The sequence below is a fragment of the Xenopus laevis genome, chromosome 8L, assembly GCF_017654675.1.
Source record: "Xenopus laevis strain J_2021 chromosome 8L, Xenopus_laevis_v10.1, whole genome shotgun sequence".
In the NCBI taxonomy this organism is placed as follows: Eukaryota; Metazoa; Chordata; class Amphibia; order Anura; family Pipidae; genus Xenopus; species Xenopus laevis.
Window position 1 is genome coordinate 61879909 of NC_054385.1, and position 26144 is coordinate 61906052.

General features: G+C 36.9%; 1 protein-coding gene across 4 annotated transcripts in view; it reads right to left on the minus strand.

The window, feature by feature from the left end:
• The window catches only part of fgf13.L (fibroblast growth factor 13 L homeolog), a 185195-nt gene that overhangs the window by 152166 nt on the left and 6885 nt on the right, over nucleotides 1-26144 (minus strand). For 2 of the 4 annotated variants that reach the window (XM_018228963.2, NM_001093030.1), the window contains 1 exon segment: nucleotides 21918-22111. In XM_018228963.2, coding sequence (XP_018084452.1) covers nucleotides 21918-21966 — 49 coding nt within the window. In that variant the 5' untranslated portion in view covers nucleotides 21967-22111. 4 annotated transcript variants of the gene reach the window in all.

Here is a 26144-nt window from a genome sequence, read left to right on the forward strand (position 1 = left end):
TGTTTACTAAAAATGATGTAAACAATAGTACCCTGGGAAAAACAATCTAGGTGTGTGGTAGTCTATGAAGGAATGCACAAGTAAAGTATAATTTATCTCTTTTAACAAATGTTGGTTTCCACTCCCAGTCTGTTTTGCATTGAATTAAATGCCCCTCCTGTTATAAAGTAATTTGTCTCTTAGGGCTTCATGATGCAGTTATTTATATGGTTTAAAACCCAAGATTCTGATTATCCAAATGAAAAAAATTCCTATACTTGATATGCTGTGATGTCCATCATTTTCTATCATTGGCAGTTGCAGTGATATATAGAATCACAATGTATATTACAGAGAACATTTTGTACTCAGTACTGCCGGAGAGAGAACACAAAGTACATGAAAGTTTTTATGAATACAAGAGAGTAGCTAAATGTCTTGGAGCTTTGAGGTCATAGGTTCATTCACTCTCCAAAGCTTATACCATCAGGCAAACCTAAAAGCTAGCGAAATATAATTGATAATGTCAAAAAAAGGAAAGCATTGATTTCTGCCAGATATCCATTCCACCAACATCCAATTATATTTACTTTGAAATTTAGTTCAAATTTTTAAGTATACCTAGAACTAAATTCTATGTCCAACTGGGGAAATCTGCACAGCTAGAATTAAAGCCAAGGTAAGCAAGCAATTGCAATAAAGGCTTAATGATGTGGTTCTGGAGGAAAAGGCTTCTGCTATGGGGGCTTTATAATTTCCTCAAATTGTATATGTATAATCAAATTTAAATATCATTTATAAATATAATTATAAATTAAAATATATAATTTCATTTACCATTAGTGGGTGTAGTAAACAGTGCAAAATCATACACAAAATTGCTACATTTCTAAATACAAAGCACCTGCATATTTTCTTGCAACTAGCGCCAACACATCTAAAAAAGTGTTGTGGAATTTATTTTGTGAGTTTAGTGAATATGGCTCTACTTGAACATACAATAAGATAATTATTACTATATGTATGTCACCCTAAAAAATATTTTTGGAAATGTTAAATATAAAATAGCTCATTTCTCTTCGTGATCTGTAACTTGTTTTGTCTATTTAACTTTTAAAACCTGTAAAAAACATCTTAAACTTTTGGGCATAAAAATAAGCTTACACATATTATGTGTACATTGAATTTGCTCTTTTCATCTAGTTAAAACCTCTTCATATCTGGGGGTAAGAAATTCATACAATAAAATCAGGTATTGCTGTTTGGCTAAAAATAGATCCTCAGTGCGTTACACAACCTTGGCTAGCTAAGGACATGTCATAATGTGTAATATACAGCAGAGGAGCTAATTAAAATCTTTGGAAATCAACAATAATGTTCAAGAATCCAATTTACCCTCTCATGGAAACATCTATCAATGTGTTTTACACATACACTCTCTGCTAACTGGAAACCGTTCATCATTATGTTTAAGTGTAAGAATCCTTTTTTGTGTATCTCCCATGAGATCTCTCCCTGTTAACCTCAGCTTTAAATTACAAAATACAATCATCAGATGTGCACAAGGGAATCATTTATCACCCAATATTAATCCCTAAATTCTGTGTACACAAGATTGTGTGCACACTGCTTGTATTCATTCAAGAGCACACTAACAAATCGACAAAGTAATAGCTAAAGGATTATGATCATGAAAACATTTCCCTTTAAGCAAATGTTTAATTTCATTTTTTACAATTTTACTTTTACACTTTGCTCTGGGGCAATTATTTTTCCAAATAGCATGTTTTAAATATTCCTTACTTCTTGCTAATTCTTATCTTAATAATTCTATGAATAAATTATTTTTACAGACTCAAAGTCCTGCAGTAATATAAAAAGTGGGTTCCAGGAAGGATTTTAGACCATTGAATTAACTGAGTTTAAGAGCCATTTTTTTTAATCACTAGATATCCATTGAGCATACAGCACACAAGGGAATATGGCCAGCCCATGAGATTTCTGGTTGTAGACAAAAATGGTCACAAATTGCTCCATGGATATAGTAAAGAATGATATAATTCTGATACAACCAGTTGCTGAAGGATTTAATGGCGACAGACACCCTGCTGACTTCCAGGAAGAATTACTATTGAGTGGTAGTTATTTGGTGAACTGCCACTGAGGTCATCAGCCTCTGCATTTCCATATTAATAATGAATGGCTTCAGAGTTACACATAAGTTAAACACAAACTGTGGGCTTCTCTTTGCATATCTAATCATGTACATTACCTTAGACTAGTATTTAACAACAATTTTGTTCATTTGGTAACATCAGTTTTTACACTGTACATATCCTCAAGAGAAGCTGCTTAACGAACATTTTTTAATTATATTTCCTCTACTTGAGTCTTGATAAGTCAAATAGCTAGAGGGAGATTTAATCTTCAAATTTTAAAACGATTTTAATTCATGTTTACATTGAATTTCACAAGCTATAAGCTATGCAAGAGATAAAGGCAACAGAAGGATTCTTAACAGGACGACCATGACACAATAAAGCTTGCTATGGACACCTAATGATAGCAGTTTACGTATTTGTTACACGTAAAATCTGATTGAGAGCAAGACAGCTATACTAGAGTTAATATATTCTGGAAAAGTAACAGACATAAAGCACAAATTACTAAAGACATGAATTAAAAAACCCATAATGCATTCAGATATATAGACATGGTGGCAGCAGGATCTGTTATTTGTTCTATGCAGTATTCAGGCTCTGCAGTAACAATGTGGTGGTAAATAAAATTGCTATAGTGATGACTGACTTTCAATAAAAACAATCTCACATATGATTTTACACACAATTTTCATCAACAGTCAGCTCAATCATAGCAGTAAAACACATGAACAATATGCAGTATATTGTTTCTTTTACCAATAGATAAGTACAAACAAATGCCTGTAACAGTTTGTATGTATTATCAGGATGCCGTTATGAGTTGCGCCTAACAATTCTAGGGACGATGTTGCTGAATGATTAAACGATCAACCCACAGTTCAAATACAACCAATTACACAGCTGCATCTTTTAACTGCTGAATACACCTTCACCGTCTGTAACAGCAAGAGGTAACTGTGCTCTGCCTTCTGCTTTCTTAATGAAGCCAGATGGGCAGCTGAACCATACTATGCATCAAACAGCCCCAGTCCAACATTTCACTCTGATACCAGCTGGGTGGTAGGCAATGCCCTCAAGCTCTTTGATCTAATATTTTCTAATCTGACCACTTAGAATAATCAAAAACGTTCTCCGCACTGCCTTAGCTGTATTGTCGAATGCATCAAATCCTCTTCCGGGTATACCGCTATCCCGACATATACTGATAAATTCCAAAATGAGGAGAGCACTCAAAGGTAGCAAAAATATGCTGTGGTTATATTTATTCAAGGCCACTATTTCGGGTCCTTAAACCCATAAACCCTTTATCAAGTGTCACCCGAAACATGTCGTGTAGTGGCCTTGAATAAATATAACCACAGCATATTTTTTGCTAACTTTGAGTGCTCTCCTCATTTGGGAATTAATCTGACCACTTGTATGCATAGGTCATTGTATATGACAGCCAAAGACAATTTTACCACTTTTTACACTTCCTAATATGGACCGTCATGTCTTTAATTCCTTTTGCGTTACATAACATTTTTCGAAGCAAAACTCAACTGTAGTCTTCCCGACTTTGCTTTTTGTACATGAATGCAATGGGTATTCAATGCATTTTTGGTGCTATGCAGAAGTTTTGACTTCATTGCATTGCTAGTCTTTTCAAATAACGTTGACCCCTTCAGGTGGCTGCTTAATCTGCTTCTACATAAGATGCTTTATTTCCATATTAATACACTTTCAATAGTCATGTGATTCTGATACTGAGATACTGATTGGCTACTTAATCATGTAATTTGTTTCCCCAGACTACAATGCTTCAAACTGCAAACTTCAGATATAGGATACATGGTTATTGTGCCCTGATTCTTGTTATATCCAAACAGTATGTAAAGGTTCAGGCATTTTTTATTTTGTTTTGAGCAAAGTGTTCTTCTAAAAGGGATTCAACTAAACCTTTGTGTTTTTCCATTGTCTGTGTTTTGATTTGCTTTTATTGCCTGTAACCTTTTATAATACATTAAGTAAAATAATAATGATACACAGACATTTTCTGTAAGCCAAACTACAAACTGGAGAACATTTATGCCTTTGGCCTTTTTTTAGAAAATATTCACCAAGCTTTGCTGGCATCAAAATGGGCATAACTCAGCCAAGTAGTGCCAACATTTACACACGAGTATAAAGTTTGACATAGATATCATATTATGTATAAATTGTACGTGTAAACTTGATATTGAGCTAGTCTAAAAATGGTCACTGAACTTAAAATATGTATGTGCCATTTAGGACACAGTTTAATAAACAGAGTTTAAACATGCAGAACTAAAATATTATTCTACTTTAACTTAAAGTCACTGTTTACACATGGTATCATTTATGCACCCCCTTGTATCGATGTAAACTTATAAATGGGGTGCTGTAATGTTAGACCATTTCTCTATTGAATTACTGTGAATATGCTAACCAGCCAAGCCTTGGTGCTAACTATGGATATGTGTAACTTATTTAGTAGATAAAGCATTTTAAATTCCTTACAGTTTTATCCCAAGTGTTCAACATGTCTCTGCGTTGAGAGAAAAATCACTTAAAACATTTATATTCCAACATGTAGTATAGCATAATACATGTTACTTTTTGTAGTTCCATCCATTAAATTATAATTCTGATTCATCATTTATGTTGATTGCTTCAGCTTCAAAGGTCTGTTGTACAGCCTATTATTGCCAGAGAGAACTATTAATAGTAATGATAGAGGAGAGTAACTCATTAACCATCCAGAATCAGCCTGAATATAGCCAATCATTCATCTGTGTCGTTACTGCCTGAGAACTGTAATTTTAAATTGAAGGATATCGTCTGCTAACATATCCTGAAATGTATAACAGTGTATTGTTATACATTTTTGTCTCATTTTTGTTAATTAAAAGTATCTTTTTAGAGGAGCTATTCATATTAATGCTGTCAAACATAGATTGCACAGACACGTGTGGGGATAAAGTGGCTGATTAATGTAAAGATCTTGTCAATAAACGATCATTCAAACAATCAAATTGTTAGAGGTCCCAGGTAGACTGAGGGTCCATGTAGCATTTATAGTCCCCTGTAATTGTTGCCTATTTCTATCTTGCATAATGCTTAATAAAACTTAGTTCGTTCAATACTGAATTTGATACAAAACTTGTGGGTGAATTTGCAGACCAGAATTTAAAATGGATTTGGTTTCTGGGGCTTGCATTTCTCTTTTGTGGCTTTTAATTAGATATGTAAATACATATATGTACAGCAGCATTAAATCAAATTTTCTAGAGAGCTATTTGTCTTAGTATCCAAATATTGATAACATAACGGCTCCTACATTTACAAATACAGCTCAAAACAGCTCACCCTTTTTCCTGATAGGCCTGGGTGTATATCTTATGACTACGTTTCATGTATATGAAACAAGTCAGGATTTTGCATGTTTTTAATAAAGCTCATCTTTTATATATCGAGTGGCTTCTGGAAGTGCTTGCCAAACTTTTGGCTTTTAATTAGATGTCTAAAATTGTTTGTTGAATATTTCAATTCTGCTGGTCAGCTTTTATCATGTGTTATAATGAATGCCTCAACTAGTCAGTTATTCCACTAAACCTATGGAGACATGAGCTACTGTATTAAAAGGGTTGTTTACCTTCCAACACTTTTTTTTAATTTCAGTTGGTTTCTTTTTTCCAATTACTTTCTATTTTCTATGTGTGACTTCTAATATTGAAGTAAATTAAAATTTTCACCTTTCTAAAGCAGCTTTGGGGGGGGGGGGTGCTGACTCTCTAAACTGTTCTAAATTGATAAATGTTATGTATAATTGAAACAATGGTTGCTAATACTCCAGAGAAGCTCCTGGGAAATGTATAAACTAAACGTTGAAAAATTGTAAAAGTTCAGAATTTGCACCTGAATTACTGAGCTGCCAGACTGAAACACCATAGACAGGGACATTCAACTTTAAACTTACATTGTGAAAAAAATGTTAAAAAATAAAAAAGTAAATGAAAAAAGTCTTTATTTCTGGAGAACATCTGAAAACAACTCAACTGAGAAAATGTTTGGAAGGTGAACAACCCCTTTGAGTATACAATATATCTCACTGTAGATACAGTTGTATATAAACTGACCTTGGGTTGTTCTTACAATAGTAAATAGTGTCGTTATTATTATTATTTTGTCTCTTCTGACCTCTAGGCCTATACTTAGCTAAAACATGTTAGCTAGAAATGTTAGGAAACTGGGACAAACAAGTTAGTTTAGTAATAAAAAATAATCAGTCTTACAATGGTATTCATTAACAAATTCTGTTGTGGAAAGAACTACTTTGTTATAAGTTCAGGCAATGTTTCCTCAGTGTAGATGGTGAAAGCATGAAATTATCATGAAAGACACACAATAAAATATTTCAGTCTTCAATAAACACGCTGTTAGATAGGAGATGATTGCTGGTGCATGTCCTAATTTTCTTTTACAGTATATTTTCCAATTTCCACTAACAGGATATACAGTAGTGGAACACAACTATTTACTACAAATACTCACGCTGTCTAATTACTGAAAATGCTTTTTTAGTAATGTTATCTAATAGGGGAAGAAACAAGAATTATTTTATTTGAAACAAATCCTTAGATGATCTTGCAGTTATGCACGTTAGAATAGGTTTTCATGCTTTGAAAAATGACTTAATTGAATGCATAATAAATAATTTATTATATCTGTATGATTTCGTTATCAACAGTAGACATGACAAGTCAATTCGGCTGCTTTTTCTAACATTTCTAATGAGAAGAGTTTCTTGTCATACCCACTTTTGATTTCACATAATGAAAATAACTAAAACTCTAGCACAGAAGACAGAAACATGTTCTTAACCAACCAAAATAATCAAATTTAATTGCCAGAAAGTGGTGTTTATATCGGGAAAGAATGCATGAACCTGATTCCATTAAAAAAAAAATAACCTCACTAATATGGTTCTTCAAGTTTTTAACTTGACACAATTATCTTGCAATTCAGCATGGCAATGAGTGCAACAAGGTTTTTTAATTCAAAATTATATTTGAAAAGGCACATGTCAAAAATATTCTTTTATGGTTTTCTTAGCACATTTGTCCACTAAAATGATGCCTTTATTTGTTGATATGTTAGGAACCCATATTTGAGGCATGTACTGTACATAAATACATGAGACAATACAATATACATTTGTGGTGCCTATAAGCATGAAATCCTTCACAGTGATAAGTGCTGCAGTGACATGTAGTACAGTAAGGAAAACGGCTTCACTTAAGTGTCACCCATTGCTAGTAAAATGACAGTTATGGTTAAAAATGATGATTAAAGGTTGTAACCAGAAGAACTTTACATTTAAAATTTTCTTTGTAGAGATCAGAATACAATATAATATATTTTAGGTCCTCCACAACATTTTGAAACGGGCATTTTGGCACTGCAAAATAAGGTCGTTTAGGCTGGAAAGGCGCTGAAAAGCAAGGAGTCCATTCAGAATGTACTGCTCTACAGAATATGTTCCCCCCCCATTAGTATACTAATCACTGTACTTTTGCCTGCAGTGGTTATCCTTGTAGGGAATCTAAAGACAGATTCAAAAACCTGCCCAGAATTTCAGTCCTATTTATTATGTTGCTGTACATGTTTAAATATACAGCATGTGTATTGGATAATTTTCCCTCTAAACTGCCTATGTACCTTCATAAGCACACATTCCTTGTTTCTAGACCCTTTCCCACTGATATCATGACACACTTGAACACAGATCCCTGATCATCAGCTCCCCCAGAATTGATTATCCAGGCTTTCCACACTTTGTGGTTTCCAATCTGTACTCTGATTTTTAAGACTTAAAATACCTTCAACTTTCTAAAGTAGAGCACATGCAGTATATTTTATTATATGTCCTTCTTGAAAATCTCTTACTTGTCTACAATAAATGTGAATATCATACTTTTTGTACTTTTAGAACAATTTATGTACTGCACCATTAGTTTCGTCAGCAGACAGATCGTGTCACATATCTAGCACCGAAGCTAAAGAAATGTTCTGTGTCAAAATCCGAGGTGGAAAAATTTGTTCGTTTTCAGTTTCTGCAAAGCTTCAAAGTACAAAAAGGGTTTTCTTACAGAATATGCAAAAGTTGAAATAACAAGGTACCCAATGCAGTAGACACATAATTACTACTCAGAGTATTGTTGCATACAGATAAAGCACTGCAAGTTAGGGAGTTTGGTTCATCCTCAAGTGTTTCCTCTAAAGGTGGCCTACACTGGCTTACCTTATACTACAATTATCCAAGCAATTAGCCCATATACCACATTGTGGGATCTGAGAGCAGTTAGGTGGAGCCATGAGTTCTCTATCTTTGTCCCATCCTCCCACTAAGGGGAGAATATTAACTGATAACATTTTAGTCTGGACAGGCTCCATTTTATCCAAATAATCCACATTTTTAAAAATTATTTCATTTTTCTCTGTAATAATAAAACAGTACTTTGTACTTCATTCAAACTAAGATATATTCGGTCATTATTGAAAGCAAAACCAGCCTGTTGGATTTATTTAATGTTCACATGATTTTTTAGTAGACTTAAGGTACTGTATGAAGATCCAACTTACAGAAATCCTTCATTCGGAAAACCTCAGGTCCCAAGCATTCTAGATATCAGGTCCCACCTGTATTGTCAAAATTGGCCAGACCACATCTGGATATGTATGGCAACCATTAGGCCAATAAAGAGAACAGCATCAGTTATTCACATTGCTATTTTTACTTTGTGCTTGGATTAATGTTTCTGTTTTATCTAAAAGAAACCCTGCTAATTGAAAGAAGTCCATTACTCAGATTTTTAATGTGGCAACAGGCAGTTAAAAAAGCAGACAATGTAAGGATGCCTTACTTATATGTATAATTGAGTTTTACGTACTATAAACAAATCTTCCAGCAAGTACAGCATACCCCACCAAGATAAATGTGCAGAATAGCCATTGCAAACACATAACTTGTGAATATGTTTAATAATGTTTTAATGGTTACGTTCTGCTGAAAGTGCTAAGTTTTTAATTATGTAGCAGGATAAAAATGTGTTTTGCCAGCTCATTCTCTGCATATGCAGAATCAGGAAAATTTCATTCACTGGCAAATGCTGAAGGGAAAGTATCCTTACAAAACTAGATGTGCCATCCTTATAAAAAAAAATACAAGTAAAAATGCAATAATAATTAAATGTGCTGCTCAGCACTGAACATCGTCGTGCTTTCTATTTTTAACATCTGAAGGAGAGGCAGGCCTTGACAAGACCGTGTTATGCCTATTTCTGATTCATGCAAGCGCTGAATTCTTATTGGACACCTGCTGTATATAGCCAGCAATGTGCCAACAACATCCAGATACTGAGAGACAAGCATACAGGATGCTCTCATTTTCTCTGTCAAAGATAATACAGACTTGTTAAATGATCATTGTCATCCAAAATTAATCAGTGCTGGTCCTCATTTTCATACTAAATGGAAATTGTTTATTTGATGACTAAACTATGTTCACACAAGAAGTGCAAAGGAACAAAATATTGGCATTTGTACCTAGTTTTTTTACTATACGATGTCTTTCTTAGAATTCTAGCATAATTGCTTTTGCCAGTCAAACACAGGTTAGTAAATTGCTGCCTCTTCCTGTTCCATTTTAAGCAATTTACAAACCACTGCCAAATTTAGCTCCCCTGGTATCTGCCACAAAAGTTTGTAGCTTCTTCAGTTCAACTGACTGGTATGGGAAGACCCAACCAGCTGTTACAAGAAAAAGTTGATAGTTTGCTTACAAAAACTTGAAAAGGAGAAAGCCATCAATTGAGTTTTATACCGCTGCCTGTACCACAGAGAAGCCACACCATGTTTATACGGACTCCCCAAGATACACAAATAAGGAGCCCCACTAAGGCCCATTGTCAGCTGCATAAATTCAATGTCATACAGCATTGCAAAATTCTTGGCTGACATCTTAGCCCCTTTGGTAGGCAATACAGTACATTGTATCCATAATTGCCAAAGAGTTTGTAACCAAGATTCATGGCGTTATACTAGAGGCAGAAGAAACAATGGTATCATATGATGTCACTTCATTGTTCACATGTATACCTACGACAGAGGCAATTGAGACTGTAAGAAAGCGACTGCAGCAAGATAACCCCCTCAGCAGCAGAACAAAGCTCAGTCCAAAGTAAGTATGTTTGTTGCTAGATTTGTGAAGTGCACTATATGTCCTTATCAGATGTGGAGATCTTCCATTATAATCACATTGCCATTTTGGTTATAAAATTATCGTAAACAACTGGTGAAAAGTAATTTGGGACCTATTCAAGCAAGAACTGGAGATTAATACTGTAAATTATTTATTTATTAAGCTGAGTAGTTCTCGTTAGACATGATTTTATGTCATGAATTATCACACCATTATGCAGCATACCAAACTTCCACCTGCACACTTGACTATATACTGTATTTCTATAGTTCCAACATATATTGTCTTTAGAGAGAATATACATCAGTGCTTGCAACAGTGGAGCTTACAATCAAAGTCCCTATCACACACACACATAGGGGCAGATTTATCAAGGGTCGAAGTGAATTCGAGGGAATTTTCGAAGTAAAAATATTCGAAATTCGAAGTAATTTTTTGGATTCGACCATCGAATAGGATACTATGGCTTCGAATTACTTTGAATTCGATTATAAGTAAAATAGTTCGAATATTCCAATATTCGATAATCGAAGTACTTGCACTTTAAAAAACTTCGATTTCAATACATTTCCAAATTAAACCTGTCGAAGTGCTATGTTAGCCTATGGGGACCTTCTACAGCATTTTTCTGCGTTTCTGCGTTTTTTGAAGTCAAAGTAAAATCGTTCGATCGTACGATAAACGATTTTACTTCAAACGCAGAATACCCAAATTCGATGAAAAAAGTTTGAATTTGATATTCGAATTCAAAGTATTTAAATTCGATGGTCGAATTTCGAAGTATTTCTTACTTCGAGATTCGACCCTTGATAAATCTGCCCCATAGTATGGCATTCATTTATATATATATATATATATATATATATATATATATATATATATATATATATATATATATATATATATATATATATATATATATATATAACAAGGGAAGGTTGTGCTCACCACTATTTTTTAAAACCATTAGGCGGGGGTGCAATGAGGGTGTGACCACAAAATACATATAGTCAACTACAAGAGATCCTCTGCACTCAACCCATTATCAATATATTATTATATCTGTCTTAAATATATTGATAATGGGTTGAGTGCAGAGGATCTCTTGTAGTTGACTATATATATATATATATATATATATATATATATATATATATATATATATATATATATATATATATATATACACACACCCAAGGGCTTGTGCCTAGGGTGGCAGCTTTTGGGGGGTGGCCTATATAATTGAATACTAAAAAATAAATTAAAAAAATAAATAAAAAAATCCCCCCCAGCCACCGCAGGGAACTTTCTGCCATGTGACAGGTACAGGGTTTATTGCGAAAACCAAAAGTGACATATACTGGAAGTGACATCATGTTTAGTGACTGAAATCATTAATTATTTCCGTGAAAAAAAATGTGACAGGCAAGTTATTTTTAAACAAATTTTTAATAGTGAGGAATCCTGACCTAACTGCAAATGATTCTATTTAATAACACATTTATATTTGGCAGTTACCAAGCTTTTCATTTTTTATTGGGTCACAGCGCAGTAAAACCTTAAACTACTATGGTCTTACATTTCATGTAAAAATTTTATTCTCTCATTTAATCAGATATTAAAACACTGAATCATTTTAATGACGATTAAAATATAAAAGGTTGAGGTGAAGACAAGTGAGTCTGATTTAAATGCATATAAGTCATTTAAAAAAAAAACATATATAATTTGAATTTTACAGTAAAAAAGGTAATTATTTGTACAAGTGGAAGATTTCAATAGGACAGGTGGTGAAAATGGTTTCATCCAGGTGGGGAGTCTGGGGGCATCTGCCATACTCAAAAAATCAGTAAACACAGGACTGCATTTTGCTTTGTTTTACAATCTTCAGTATCGTGTGCTATTTTTGTGTAGACTTTTTTTATATATCAAAAATAATACCTAATTAAATGTGTTTTAATAAAACATCTCCTGTTTTGGGCAATGGCACACAGCAATTATTCTCTGCTGCCATGTTTTAGCTGAAGAAGCACCTGAAAATGCTGCTGCCCTGATCGTACAAACTAAAGGCAAGATCTACTTTTAAATGCATTTTCCCTAGCTTCTATTAGCTGAAAGAAATGATTTTCCACAGGAAAAGTGAAGATTAACTGTGCCTTTAATTCAATTGCTTCCTTGCTGGCAAGGAAAGAAATTGCTTTCTCCAATTTCCAATAAAGTATGAGCTTTTCTGAAAAAGGTACTGTGTATATATATTGTGTTGCTGTAGGTACTGGTAATACATGCTGCCAACCCAAGCATTTAATTTACAACAATAGGAAGTAGGCACTGGCACCCCAAGCACATTACAGGGAGGGCAGTGGTGTTACTAGAAGCCTCTAGGCCCCACAGCAACATACAAACATACTGGATACTGAAATGTCTTATCAGTCAATGACCTACTGGCCCCTTGGAGCCTCCAACAGTTTCAAGGCCTGCTTTCTGTATATTTACACTGCAGAAGGGAAAGGCAGTGGTACTGTTGACAAACTTTCATTTTATGCAGTGAGAGGCGGTGATTACTGGCATCTCAAGAACATTAAATTCAGCGATAGACAGTGCACCCTAAATCTTTGCGCCCCCTCCCCAAACAGCAAGGTAATAACACTGCAATTATCTAGTCAGCAGCATAATGATAATGCTGGAAATTCAAATTGTTGTCACTACAAGACTCTTCCTCCTGCCAATTAAAAGCTGTCAGATTATAAGTAAGATATTTGTCCACCGCTGAGCCACTTCTGCACCAGCAACAGTATTGCAAGGAACACAAGCTCACTGGGCACAAGGCCACAATCATACAACATTTTAAATTACAGATAAACACTAAGCCCCAATGTAATATTGCTGTAACCCATATCAAACAGGTGATAAGTAAATTCTACCTGCTGATTGGTTGCTAAAGGTTACTGTACATAAGCAAACTGTCAATTATTACTTAACCCAATAAATGTTCCTACTCACTTTTTTTTTGTTCCACACTCACTGTTTTTCTACTATGTTTTTGCCTTTATCTCCTGCTATATTCCACTATTCCCAATTTAATTTTTGCCACGAGGCAAAGCACTTTACCTGGGGTATTCCTGCAGGTTTGGATAGTTTATTAATTTCTAATAATCTGGTGAATTTTATCTAAACTGCATTTATCAATGCTTCTGAACCACTGGGAATAATTTTTCTGAAACACTAAATGCAACTACAACAAAACCAAAATATAGCAAAGCTATGTTTCCTAGGATAAAACACCAATGAAAGAGCAATCATAAGAACAGCGTCTCTGTAATTCATTGTCATGGCCTAATTAACTTCAAATACTTTTCAATAAATAATTAAGAGCCTACTCAATAGGCTTTTTTAAAATGAAAACCCATCAATTAAGATGAAGACAAAAGCAAAAGACATAATAGGCAGAAACATTTACTTGTGAAACCTTTGTACCTTTGCCTTTTATAATAGTGAATTGGTGCTTACAAAAAGATGATCCGGTAAAGATTTAGCAAATTATATGATGTCATTATCATCATGGGATGGGAAATGTAAAGAACAGAATCAAATGTTTATTGTAGGTCCTAATTAGAATGCTTGTTTAATTACTGTTTATGTTATTAGGAGTTGTGAGTAGGGCTGCAATTTTCTCTCTTTGTAAATCCCAGTGCAAGAAATGAAGCCTATGTTAAACAGTGGGTTCATACGTGTAAGCAGTTTGTGACTAACCTGTACTGCTCTCCTTAAATTTGATTGGGTTGCAATCATATACCCTCCATGGTCACACAGCAGAGTCAGATTCTGTTAAATGGGGTGATATAAGACATACATTTTAAGGCTTGCAGATGTAACCAGTGGGATCTTTTATCCCCATTATGGAGATAAATGTGATCTACCATCCCCATTCTGAACATAACCATGGATCTTCATCGGAAAGCTGACTATGATGTCTAATATGGACCAAATTAGGGTGTGCCTTCATTTAATAAATATAGCTTGAAAGCACTTTCAGCATTGCAACTACTGTTTCCATGTTTCTGTTTTTTCTTGCATCTAGCAGTACTATGATCATGATGAGCCCTATGGTCAATGTATGCTCTCGCACTAGGGGATTTTCTTAAAAGCCCTGATGGGAGGTTTTTGACATTAAAGTAGCTAAGATGCTCCAGTTTAGTGAGATGCTCCACCACTTTAGCTGGGGCTCCCTGAAGCTTCCTATTGCTTTTGAGCAGCTACAGGCCATGAATATCATTTAGTCAGAAACTGACCATCATGTAGTAGTACACTAGTCTGATGTAAGACTGAATTGGAATAATAGTTTTAGTAAGCCTGATAAGCAGGTATTATATTTATGCTAGAAGAAATTAAATGGTGAGGGATGGTGAAAAGCAAACCACTGACTCAAAGTTCAATCCTCCACAAACAAATCTTTTAACTGGTTTGTTCTTCTCCAGTGAATGGCCATTTGCATTACTCTTCTCAGTATAATTTAAATAGGTAAAGGTGACATAAAACTTTCTTTGCTTATGAAAACATGTAAACTTGTATGACAAGTGGCCAAACCAAGCTACCAAAGTATTTTAACTTTGGGCAGAAAACATGAAGCTGAGTTTTATGATGAAAAGTTGAGTGGCAAACACATTGATGCAATGTGGCAACATCTAGCTAAAAAAGATAATGGGATACATAGAAATTAAATTTGTTAAATAAGTACGTTTTAAAAAGAGTTGTTCATCTTTGAGTTAACTTTTAGTATGATGTAGACAATTTGAGACAATTCGAAATTGGTATTTATTTTTATCATTTGTGGTTTTTGAGTTATTTACCTTTTTAATCAGCAGCTCTCCACAGTTTGCAATTTCTTCAATCTGGTTGCTAGAGTCCAATTTATCCTAACCACCATGCACTGATTTGAATAAGAGACTGGAATATGAATAGACTGAATAGAAAGATGAGTAATTAAAAATTATCAGTAATAAATGTGTAGCCTTACAGAACATTTGTTTTTTGATGGGGTCAGTGACCCCCCCATTTGAAAGCTGGAAAGAGTCAGAACAAGAATCACAACAAATAATTCAAAAACTATAAATAATGAAGACCATTTGAAAAGCTGCTTAGAATTGGCAATTCTATAAGATATTAAAAGTGAACTTAAAGGTGAACCACCCTTTAAACAGCATTTCTCATATCAATCATCTTGCCTTCTGAGGGGCATTTTCATTTTCTAAATCATTGACGTTTAAAATCACATAATAGAAGGAAAGTACCCTGCTTTAAGGGGAAATTGAAACAGGAGATGCACAATAGACTCCATCCAGATTTCTAGGCCTAAGCAACACTAACTAAAGACAGAGGTGTGCAGCAGTGTAGCACCTTTCATGTTTAGCTACATAATCTGCTGATCAATAGATTTTACATAAGTCAAAGCACCAAGTAACAATGTCTAAAATGTAAAGATTAGTTTTCATTTTCTAAATAATCTTGATTATTTGTGGCCCACTGCAACAAGCAGAGATGGTATTTGCCTTGGTGATGTGCTGGCCGGCCGGATACATGCTGGCCCTGCTGGATTACCCGCGGGTCTGTCGGGTTCGGGCCAACCTCGCACCCCCATTGGCAGGCAGGTCCAGGTCGAGCTCTTCTTCCTGTTCTCCCCGCCCCCCCCCCCTTTCCGACTTCCGGTTTTATAGCCACGCCTGATCGTCCTGCCCCTTTTGTGACTTCATGAGCGGGGCGGCTCGGGTCAATAAAAGTAACCCGTAAGTCGGGATCGGACGGGCGCAGGTGGTGGGATGGTGGATATCGGGCGGTTGCTGGTCGCGAAAAACCCAACCCGCATATCACTAAATCACATATAAAACCTAAAGCAATAAGTGATTGGTGCAGGACTGTATAAGAGACAGACTAACTGGAATTGACCATTTACAGGCAGGACCATGACAAAATATACATCTGGTTAATATTTTAAACCTCTTTATTTCACAAATAATAATAATCATAGAGGAAAAAAAGCATTTTTTTGGGTACATCAGGACAAACATTACTTAAATTCAGGGAAATGCACCCATTGAAATACATTATAAATTGGTGGGACCACAAAATAAAAAATGTAAAATGCGGGAAAACGTAAAATCAGGGTACTTAAAATCGAGATTTCACTGTTGTGTCTTTTTATATTTGGCTGTCTGCTTAGATGTAAACAGAGTGGAACATAAAAATGGCATGTATTTATGAGACAGCTCATTTTGTTTCTTCCTGCTGTGTCTGTGAGTAGTGCAGCCAGAAGTTTAAAGATGTTAAAATGATTTCCAGTGTTCTCATTGGTTGGGTCGCGTTCCGGCATTTGCACAATGTTACATTTGCTCACAAGGAATAACTATGGGTTTGATATTTGTTTCAAATAGAAGCAACATATTACTGTTATTGGAAAGATTACAGTGTAAGATTTGCACTCGGTAACATTCCGACAGAATACAGAGACAGATTTATACATATGTATATGTAAACCTCTCTTACTGGAAAGTTGTATTTTGTATTGATACAAATTGATCCTATTGGCATTTTCTGACAGAAATACAATGCGTTCAATACACAGTAGGTTGAAAAATATCTACTGCTCTTATTTGAAAGATCATACAAGAATATTATGCTTTCACTAGAATTATTAGACTTAGCCATCAGTATAAATGAAATGTGGGGGGGGGGGAGTTGTTTGTTATATCATTTTATTTTTCTGTCATTTGAATTTACTCTGCACAGAATAGACATGGGTTAAATATAGTCTAGGGTCAAAAGATGTCAAATGCTCTTAATCGAAAGGACTTATTGGGATTTGCACTGTATACAGTGCTTTGACTATTTTGAACATATGTTTGATTTGTGCCACATAAAAAGACAATTATTTGGTTTAGATGCTGATTGGTCTGCATGCTGCAGCATTTGTATTTTTGTATCATTTTTGATAGAATATTAACCTGCATTTGTACATAAAGCAACATGCTGTTAAAAAACATACACTCGGATGCTATACCATGCCTTTTCCGGCAGAAAGAATATATTTTATTGTTCTAAAGAACCAAATCCTCAGTACGGGCATTCATCAATATAACATTATTTCTCAATGAATAATCTATAATTCAAACTTTAGCCCTTGGGTTAAGAAGAGAAGCACCAAGCTTATCTCTCTGCAAATGAAATAAGTAACAGGGTGAGCCCTTTAGATGGAGTAAATAATTTGATCTTGGAAGCAAAATTATTTCAACTTCAGTATTTGCTTTACGCAGCTAACCTAAGTGATGGTGGCTATATCTCCTCTTATCTCCTGGGATGACTTCAACATTGCATATAATAATTTACGTTTTCTCTAGATATCAATTCCATAAATCTAAGCTACTGGAGTGTGGAAAAAATATTCTGCTCTCCGGAAAGCTGGGCTATCCAGCAATTTGGAGCAGGAAATTTCCATGAGCCACTATTATACAGACAAAACATAGATCTGCTGACGTGGTAACACTGTCACACAGAAATGGGACTAGCCAAAGGCAAGACATGTATTGACGGATCATTTTACAGAGGCAAGCTACTAAAAATATCCATAGATCATGCAATGCTAATATGGTTTGAGACACAAAATAAACAAAAAAATAGAAAAGCCTTGAGCTCATACTGAGAAAACCTGTATCAGCAAGTGTGTGGCCATATTTTTCTTGTGACTTGTTTAAATTACACTATTAATTCATATGACTGGTTATACAGAACACCTGTGGATTGTGAGTTCTTGTGAACAAGACACTTTCTTACACTGTTTTTCCCTCCTTTTTTACAGTGCTATGGAAATGTATCTTTATAAATAAACAATAATGTTTTTTAAAATCTTTTTAAAAAAATCTTTTTTAGCATCATTATATACAGCTCAAGCTGTGTTGTTTTCAGACTACAATCCCCAACATCTCCTGGAAAACAGATTGTTCAGTCTGTAGCAGCTGGAGACGCCTGCAAACTGAAGATCCCTGCTATAAAGTAACCATGATTATAATCTCATGTTACATATTACATATATATGCATATCCCTGCAAATGTAAAAAGTTTTTGTTATTTGTTGCCCATGTGGGTGGCTTGTCACCTGTAGTACTGTATGTAAGAAAACCAAAAAATATTTGGTAAATCATATGAAGTACAGGTATGTACAGGTATGGGACCTGTTATCCAGAATGCTCTGGGCTTGGAATTTTGCTAATAACGGATGTTTCTGTTAGGGATGCACCGCATCCACTATTTTGGATTCGGCCGAACCCCCGAATCCTTTGTGAAAGATTCGGCCGAATACCGAACCGAATCCGAACCCTAATTTGCATATGCAAATTAGGAATGGGAAGGGGAAAATTATTTTATTTCCTTGTTTTGTGACAAAAAGTCCCACGATTTCCCTCCACACCCCTAATTTGCATATGCAAATTAGGATTCGGATTCGGTTCGGCCGGGCAGAAGGATTCGGCCGAATCCGAATCCTGCTGAAAAAGGCCGAATTCTGGCCGAATCCCGAACCGAATCCTGGATTCGGTGCATCCCTAGTTTCTGTAATGTGGATCTGCTTTAAGTCTACAAGAAAATCATGTAAACATTAAATAAACCCAGTAGGCTAGTTTTGCTTCCAATAAGGATTATATCTTAGTTTGGATCAAGTACAAGGTATTGCTTTATTATAACAGAGAAAATGGAAATCATTTTTTTCTATGGGAAATGGTCTTTCTGTCATTTGGAGCTTTCTGGATAATGGGTTTCAGAAGAACAGATCCCCTACCTGTACTAAATAACACATTTCTAAATTTTCAAATGTTAATTTAGTATTACATTTATATATTTTCCCTTACTAAAACTACAGCCCACTTTACAGCTGAAAACATACAGTTTAGCACTTTTTATAAACAGAATGACATTTGACCTTCTGTATCCCAGAGAAGTTGTGGACTTCGAAAGTTTATGGATCTAGACTATAACAGTAACAAAGATGATTGAAAAGCAGTTTTTGATCACACGGAGTCTGCCTCTGCATCAAATATTGTTCCCGCACAAATGCAGAGTCTGTTCCAGGCTGCCCAGGATCCATTTATTTTTTGCTTTACAATACGGATGAGCCTGTTACAGTGGCTAGCATTCACCGCCTCATTGTGAAAATAAGCCTTTCATCAATAAAGCTTGCAGATACAGTGCAAGTAAACCTGTTAAGTCCTGCAAACTCTTTTTTTAATTTAAAGGGATACTGTCATGGGAAAAAATTTTTTTTTCAAAATGAATCAGTTAATAGTGCTGCTCCAGCAGAATTCTGCACTGAAATCCATTCCTCAAAAGAGCAAACAGATTTTTTTTATATTCAATTTTGAAATCTGACATGGGGCTAGACATTTTGTCAATTTCCCAGCTGCCCCATGTCATGTGACTTGTGCTCTGATAAACTTCAATCACTCTTTACTGCTGTACTGCAAGTTGGAGTGATTATCACCCCCCCTTTCCCCCCCCCCCAGCAGCCAAACAAAAGAACAATGGGAAGGTAACCAGATAACAGCTCCCTAACACAAGATAACAGCTGCCTGGTAGATCTAAGAACAACACTCAATCGTAAAAACCCATGTCCCACTGAGACTCCTTCAGTTACATTGAGAAGGAAAAACAGCAGCCTGCCAAAAAGCATTACTCTCCTGAAGTGCAGGCACAAGTCACATGACATGGGGCAGCTGGGAAATTGACAAAATGTCTAGCCCCATGTCAGATTTCAAAATTGAATATAAAAAAATCTGTTTGCTCTTTTGAGAAATGGATTTCAGTGCAGAATTCTGCTGGAGCAGCACTATTAACTGATTCATTTTGAAAAATTTTTTTTTCCCATGACAGTATCCCTTTAAGCTGGCTGTTTTCAGGATATTTATTGTGATGGATCTAGAATGTGGCAGTTTGTTGGTTTTTACAGCATGCAGGCTGGTTACACTATCTTTATTGCACTTGTTATATTGGCATAATTACATATAGAATACTCAAGGTACCGATTGTGCTGCTTAGCCACTCTCATGAGAACTTTTACTGTGGCGCAAATTGAAGTACAAAAGAAATGGTTGTGAGTGGACATATAGACAGAAGAATAACATGTGGTACACCAGGGATAGGATTATCTCAATTAATGTGGTTAAATGACAAGGCTCATATACGTCTTTTTTTCTTGCTTATACATTTCAGTGTACACAGCAAAGTACCAAATGAATTTCCAGACACCTTTTGGCAGACCTTACAATCTATTGGGAAATTGTGGAATTACAACAACCGATAATCTGCTACACTTAGATTTCCTTTTATGCTGCATTCTTGTTTTTCCCTAGCTTTTTTAGCGCTGATTCATAACAGACTTTGATACTGTGAATCTCTACCCGAGAAGAAACGGGAATACCAAGTCGGAACAAAAGGGGAACACCGGAAACTGTGGTTGCACTATACTCTAATAGAGCTTACAATCTATTGTTTACTGAGTTTATGGCTTTTGCAGACATGAGTACATGTTGCCTACTATACATAATGGGTTACCCTTAGGGAAAAGTTTTGGAAGTGGCATGAGTAATGGGGGTAAGGGCCAGCCCACGCTGTCACAGCACAGGAAGGAGCACATGTACAGATTAGAGTGTTGATTATCATTCCCCAGCCCTGCACCAGTGCACACCCAGCAGCAGCAACTTGCCCAGACCCCTGCTCTATCCCACTGGCTTGTGCTGGAGATGCAAATGAAAGTAATGTCATTGCAATGTAGCACACCTCTCCTCCCCCACCCTCCTGCCCTCCCAGTCTCCATGGCAATTGTCACCCAGTTTACATCCAGCACAAAGGCAGTCGATGGCTTGGATACATACAGGGAAATACATCTTCTAACACCCCCCCCCCCCCTTCCTTCTTGCAAAAACCTCTCTCCCTAGGAAAGGACTCCAGAAATGTGTCTCAGGGAGATTAGCATTATCGACCCTACCTAAGGACAGCTGATTGTTTCATAGCTCAGGTCTGGTGAACTACAGCATCGCCTATAACCCCATTCGCACACCTAGGAGGAGATGACACGGTTACTAGTGACATCAGGTGGCCGTTCTCTTAATTAAATAGTAATAGCCAATGAGAATAGAGAACAGGCAGCAGCACTTGTAGGCAGCAGGTCGTCCAGCTGATGGCTGAGGGAGCTGCAGATTGCCAGTCTGGCGACATATCATCTGTAGTATATACACAAGACAATTGGCGTGTGTTTGAGCGCAGGATGCCACCCGCACCACCAATTATAACCAACAACCTATCGCGCACTATCGACATCGTTCCGAGCAACAAGAGGTCACCACCTGTTCCAATGTGACTTTCCTTTAACCCCCTGAGAGTCAGGGGCGTGCGCAATCGCAGTTCCCACCATTGGACCCCCTCCAACCCCCCCCAGCCGCTGAACAGGTTTAGCTCATTGTGAGCAGCAGGCTTACCCTTAGAAGCATCCTTTTCCTCTTTAGGCTTGATCACCTTTCCACTCATAGATCCCAGTTTGCTTGTAAAAATTCCCAAATGTGATCGAATTCTTCCTCGAATGTGGAATTGTAGGCTGAATATTGTCAGGCAAATCCTCCTCGGTTCCCCCCCGGAATGGTATGTGCGCGGGTGCCTCGCTTCCCCCTGAGAGCTGCAGTAAGAGAAAGAGGACGGGAGACTCAATACTACTGTACTGAACAGGGGGTCGCCACTCACAGACAAAGGGACGTTTGACACCTCTCATTTCCCAGCCAAGCATCGCTCCCCACCCTTTGTTTCATGCGAGCGCCAATTAAAGTCATAGCCATGAGGCACAAACAATGCTATAAATGGGGGGGGGCACAATGCTCGTTTGTCAGGTTTAGCAATGCAGATGCTGTCCTGGAGAGCAAGGGGTTAAAGCTTAGAAATGACAGGTACATGAAGTGACAGCGAGGCGGCGAGTGGCTCTTACCTTTCCGCGTCTCTCCCTCTCAGGCAATTGAATGGAACTGACAGGAGATGCTGTGGCAGGGGAAGGAGAATGAGGGGAGAGGAGCGCACAGGCTGTCTGTTGTAGTAAAAGGCGCTCAGGAGCTAGCACACGTCACGTCAGACAGCTGAGGCTGGAAATGAGCTGGAAATAACCACTTCACATACACGCCTCCTCCTTCTAGAAACATAGGCAACTACAGGTCCGCCTCCTACTCTTCTCATAGAGGCCACTCTCGCTAGCACCGAGCCCAGAGCATGAGGGTCCCACCAGAAGAAACTCCACCCCCACCGTGCCTCACACACACACACCACCAGGTAAGGCCGGTGCAATGTGAAGGGTAAGCTCTTGTGGTGCTTTTCAGGAACATTACAAGGTGACTGTAGTAAGCCTGAGCTCTTCAAGCACCTTTGGGCTAACAGACACATTCAAAAGCTTTCATTTGCCAGCCACAAATGAGACATTATTCCTTAAATAAACATTGTCCTCTCAGTTCAATAAGGGACACTGATGTTAAATTTCTGTCAATTAGAATTGGCACCAATATCACATTGGCACTGGAACAAGTCATGCCCGCACATGTAACATGCCTCTAAGCATTTGATTTAAAAAAGAGACACCAGGCAGGCCCCAATCTATTCAAATCCTCACCCACCTTTGAGTAAGCTATGCTTCTTTTGGGACCATCACGTGGAACCTTAAATCTTTGGGAAATATGTGTGTATCTTGTCCGCTATTATCCCTATAGCCTCTCTGGAAAAAGGGGGAGAGACACTTTTGGTATAAAAAGGATAAAATGATAAAATAAAGGCAAGTGTATCAATTGCAATAGGAGAGCACAGTTAGAAAGACCAGGGTTGTAAAAAAAAGCTTAACATATCATTTGAGGAACGAGGAAAGGTGAGAACTTTTACCTGCAGAAGCAAAATAGTGAAAGCTGGAACTTTAAGAGCTAGTTAAGGGAGAGAATTGCACTCCCTGCACTAGCAATGTGTTGGGAGGGGGGCAGCATCCACAGATGTTCCTACAGTAATGCAATAATAATCAATCGTCATACTATATATCTCTTAGCTGGTTGTCCATGCCCTTTTATTGTATAAAGCTGACTGAGAAGGATTTCCCACATACTGGGAAGAGAATACATCTGCACTGTAGATAAACAGACATGTCTGCATACACTATTTAGGGCATGGACTACCAGCTACAATATGTGCTAGGATATCACCTGCTCCCAGAGAATGGATCTTGCCAATTTATAGATCCACAAGATGTTTGTATTGATCAAAATGTTTGTGGATTAATAATAATGTTCTGACCCCTGTCTACCAGTGATGATTTGGAATCAGGACTCTGACATCATATCATTTATTACAATTCACTGTTTAGTGGGAAGCCAACATAATATATATATGTTCACTATAGCGGGTATCTCCATATGAGGGACCCAGCAGGGGAGCAAAGGGCTGAGCCAATAAAACCACCCATAGACCTAAGTCCTGCTCACGATTTTCTGCCTGTATTTAGTGCTTATTGGACTTAGAACCCAATTATTGAGGCACTGATATTTGTTGCTGGACTGCACCTTTATACGGCCAACTAAAAAAAAGATGGATAATTTCCTTCATAACTAAGACCTTCCATAAGCTGGGTTACCAGAAGAGGGCAGGAACAACCTAACAGTGATAACCTAGGCTTTTAACAATAGCATGGATCTGGTGTGTAGAGTACTGTGAACTATATATGCTAAAACAAGCTGAATATTCTGAACTGATGTTTTCATTGAGGGACACATTTTATATATCAAACACCAAAGGCTGCAAACACCCTACTTTGTAAGCCTGCAACATTTGACAAGTGTACTGTAAACCAAATCCAATTGATGTTTCACCCCACAAACATGCACCAAAACAACTTTTTTTTTCAACATACAGCTTATCTTCAAGCTCTAGGATAAATTCAAGCAGTACAAACAAAATACCACATTCAGACATGATTCCCGTGACTGTGTTGAGCTGATGGAGGTATGCTGAGAGTTATAGTTTTACAATTCCTTGGACTAGAAATCTTTACCTTCCAGAAGCATCTAGCATCTTCATCAAAGTTTTGGAGGTAAAGACTTTGCGGCAGGGTCCAATAACTTGTAGTTACACCATGAAAGCGTTAGTGCTACTGCCATTTTGCTTTTCTTGCGTTCTTTGATAGCAAGGCAGTAGGGTAGTGTTTCTCAGACTGAGACCAGACTCACATGCTATTCTGGTGAGGTCTGAGTTACACCCTTGCTCTTTCATTAAACACCTGTAACTGTCATTTCAGCAGTGATGTTCCAACTGTTTGAGGCCTGGGTGTTGCCTGTGCATGTGAAACCTGGGTGAAATAAGACCTAAGACCCCTGCACTAGAAATTACTTCTGGCTTGTGTTTAACACTAATCCATACAGGGTTACAAGATAAGTGGGTGGTATAATTAAAATAGATTAGAATGAGCCTTTGTGATGTTAAGGTTTGCTGCCTACGGTGTTTGATATATTTCTCTGACTAAATGAAGCTAGTTTTGTTGAGCAGAAAAGCTAGATTCAATCTCAGTGGCACATTGCAATCCAAATACTCTAGCCGGCATTCTAAAAGGATCGTCGTTCTGCTGTTGACACTGAACCTCTAGGACGTCAGCCCACACTGTTAAAACATTTATGTCCAGTGCAAAACATTCCATGTGATTTCAGTTAACTCTTACTGTGCTGCCTCAGAACTGCCTAAAAATAACATCACAGAATTAATCGCTTAAAGGACCAGTAACACCAGACATTTTTTAAATTAAACATTCTACCACTAGAACTGAATAATTTTTTTTGGGGGGGGGGTGCACTACATTCAAGAATTTGAGACATGTTATTGTCATGGATATGCTGTTATGTATATGGCAGTAGACCGTGTAGGTTGTCTGTAAAGTTTCTTACAGGAGACTACTTCCATTGCACCCTGTTGCAGCTAGAGCAACTCTAAAGCGCCCCCATGCTTCAAACTGGAAGTTTCTTTAGAGCTGTGTGTCAAGCTAATTTCTGACCAACTCCAGTGTAAGTTTTCTTTCTATTCCCCTGGCTGGCACTACATTGTGTTTAAATTAATGTGTCCGGCTTCTGCTACATTGTTTCAAAAGTCAGAACCACCAGTGGTGAAAATTGAATGGGCCAGAGAGATATTGCTTTCGAACAAGATTATATATGCAAAGACCTCTGAAACCACTAAAAAATTGTATTAATGTACATTGGAGAGTTGCCTTGAATTGCAATGTCTTTACTTAATCAAAATAGCATTTTTTGGCTTATATCTTCTTTACATAAGAGGGAGTTGTGTAACTATGCAATTGTAATACAAGTTATGGGTGATATAAGCATTATACATTAATTATGAAATCCCCGGTACATAGCCAATGAGTTTATAATCTCACCAGTATAAATTTGTGCTCTGGGTGCGCATGCTCAAGGTGGAGGTTTTCGATTAGATATGGAGTTGTCCTTATAATGGTCATCTGTGTATTTAGTGCTTCTCAACAAGTCACAGACCCCGTGCCGGAGTGCAAAGATTCCAAGTAAAGGAGAGAATAGCCCGGAGAGCACAATTTCTTGGTTTTCATTTTATTTTGCAGAAAATCCTGCACAACATGTTTCGGCTACAACGGTCTTCATCAGGTGCATAAAACACAGTGATGCAACAAG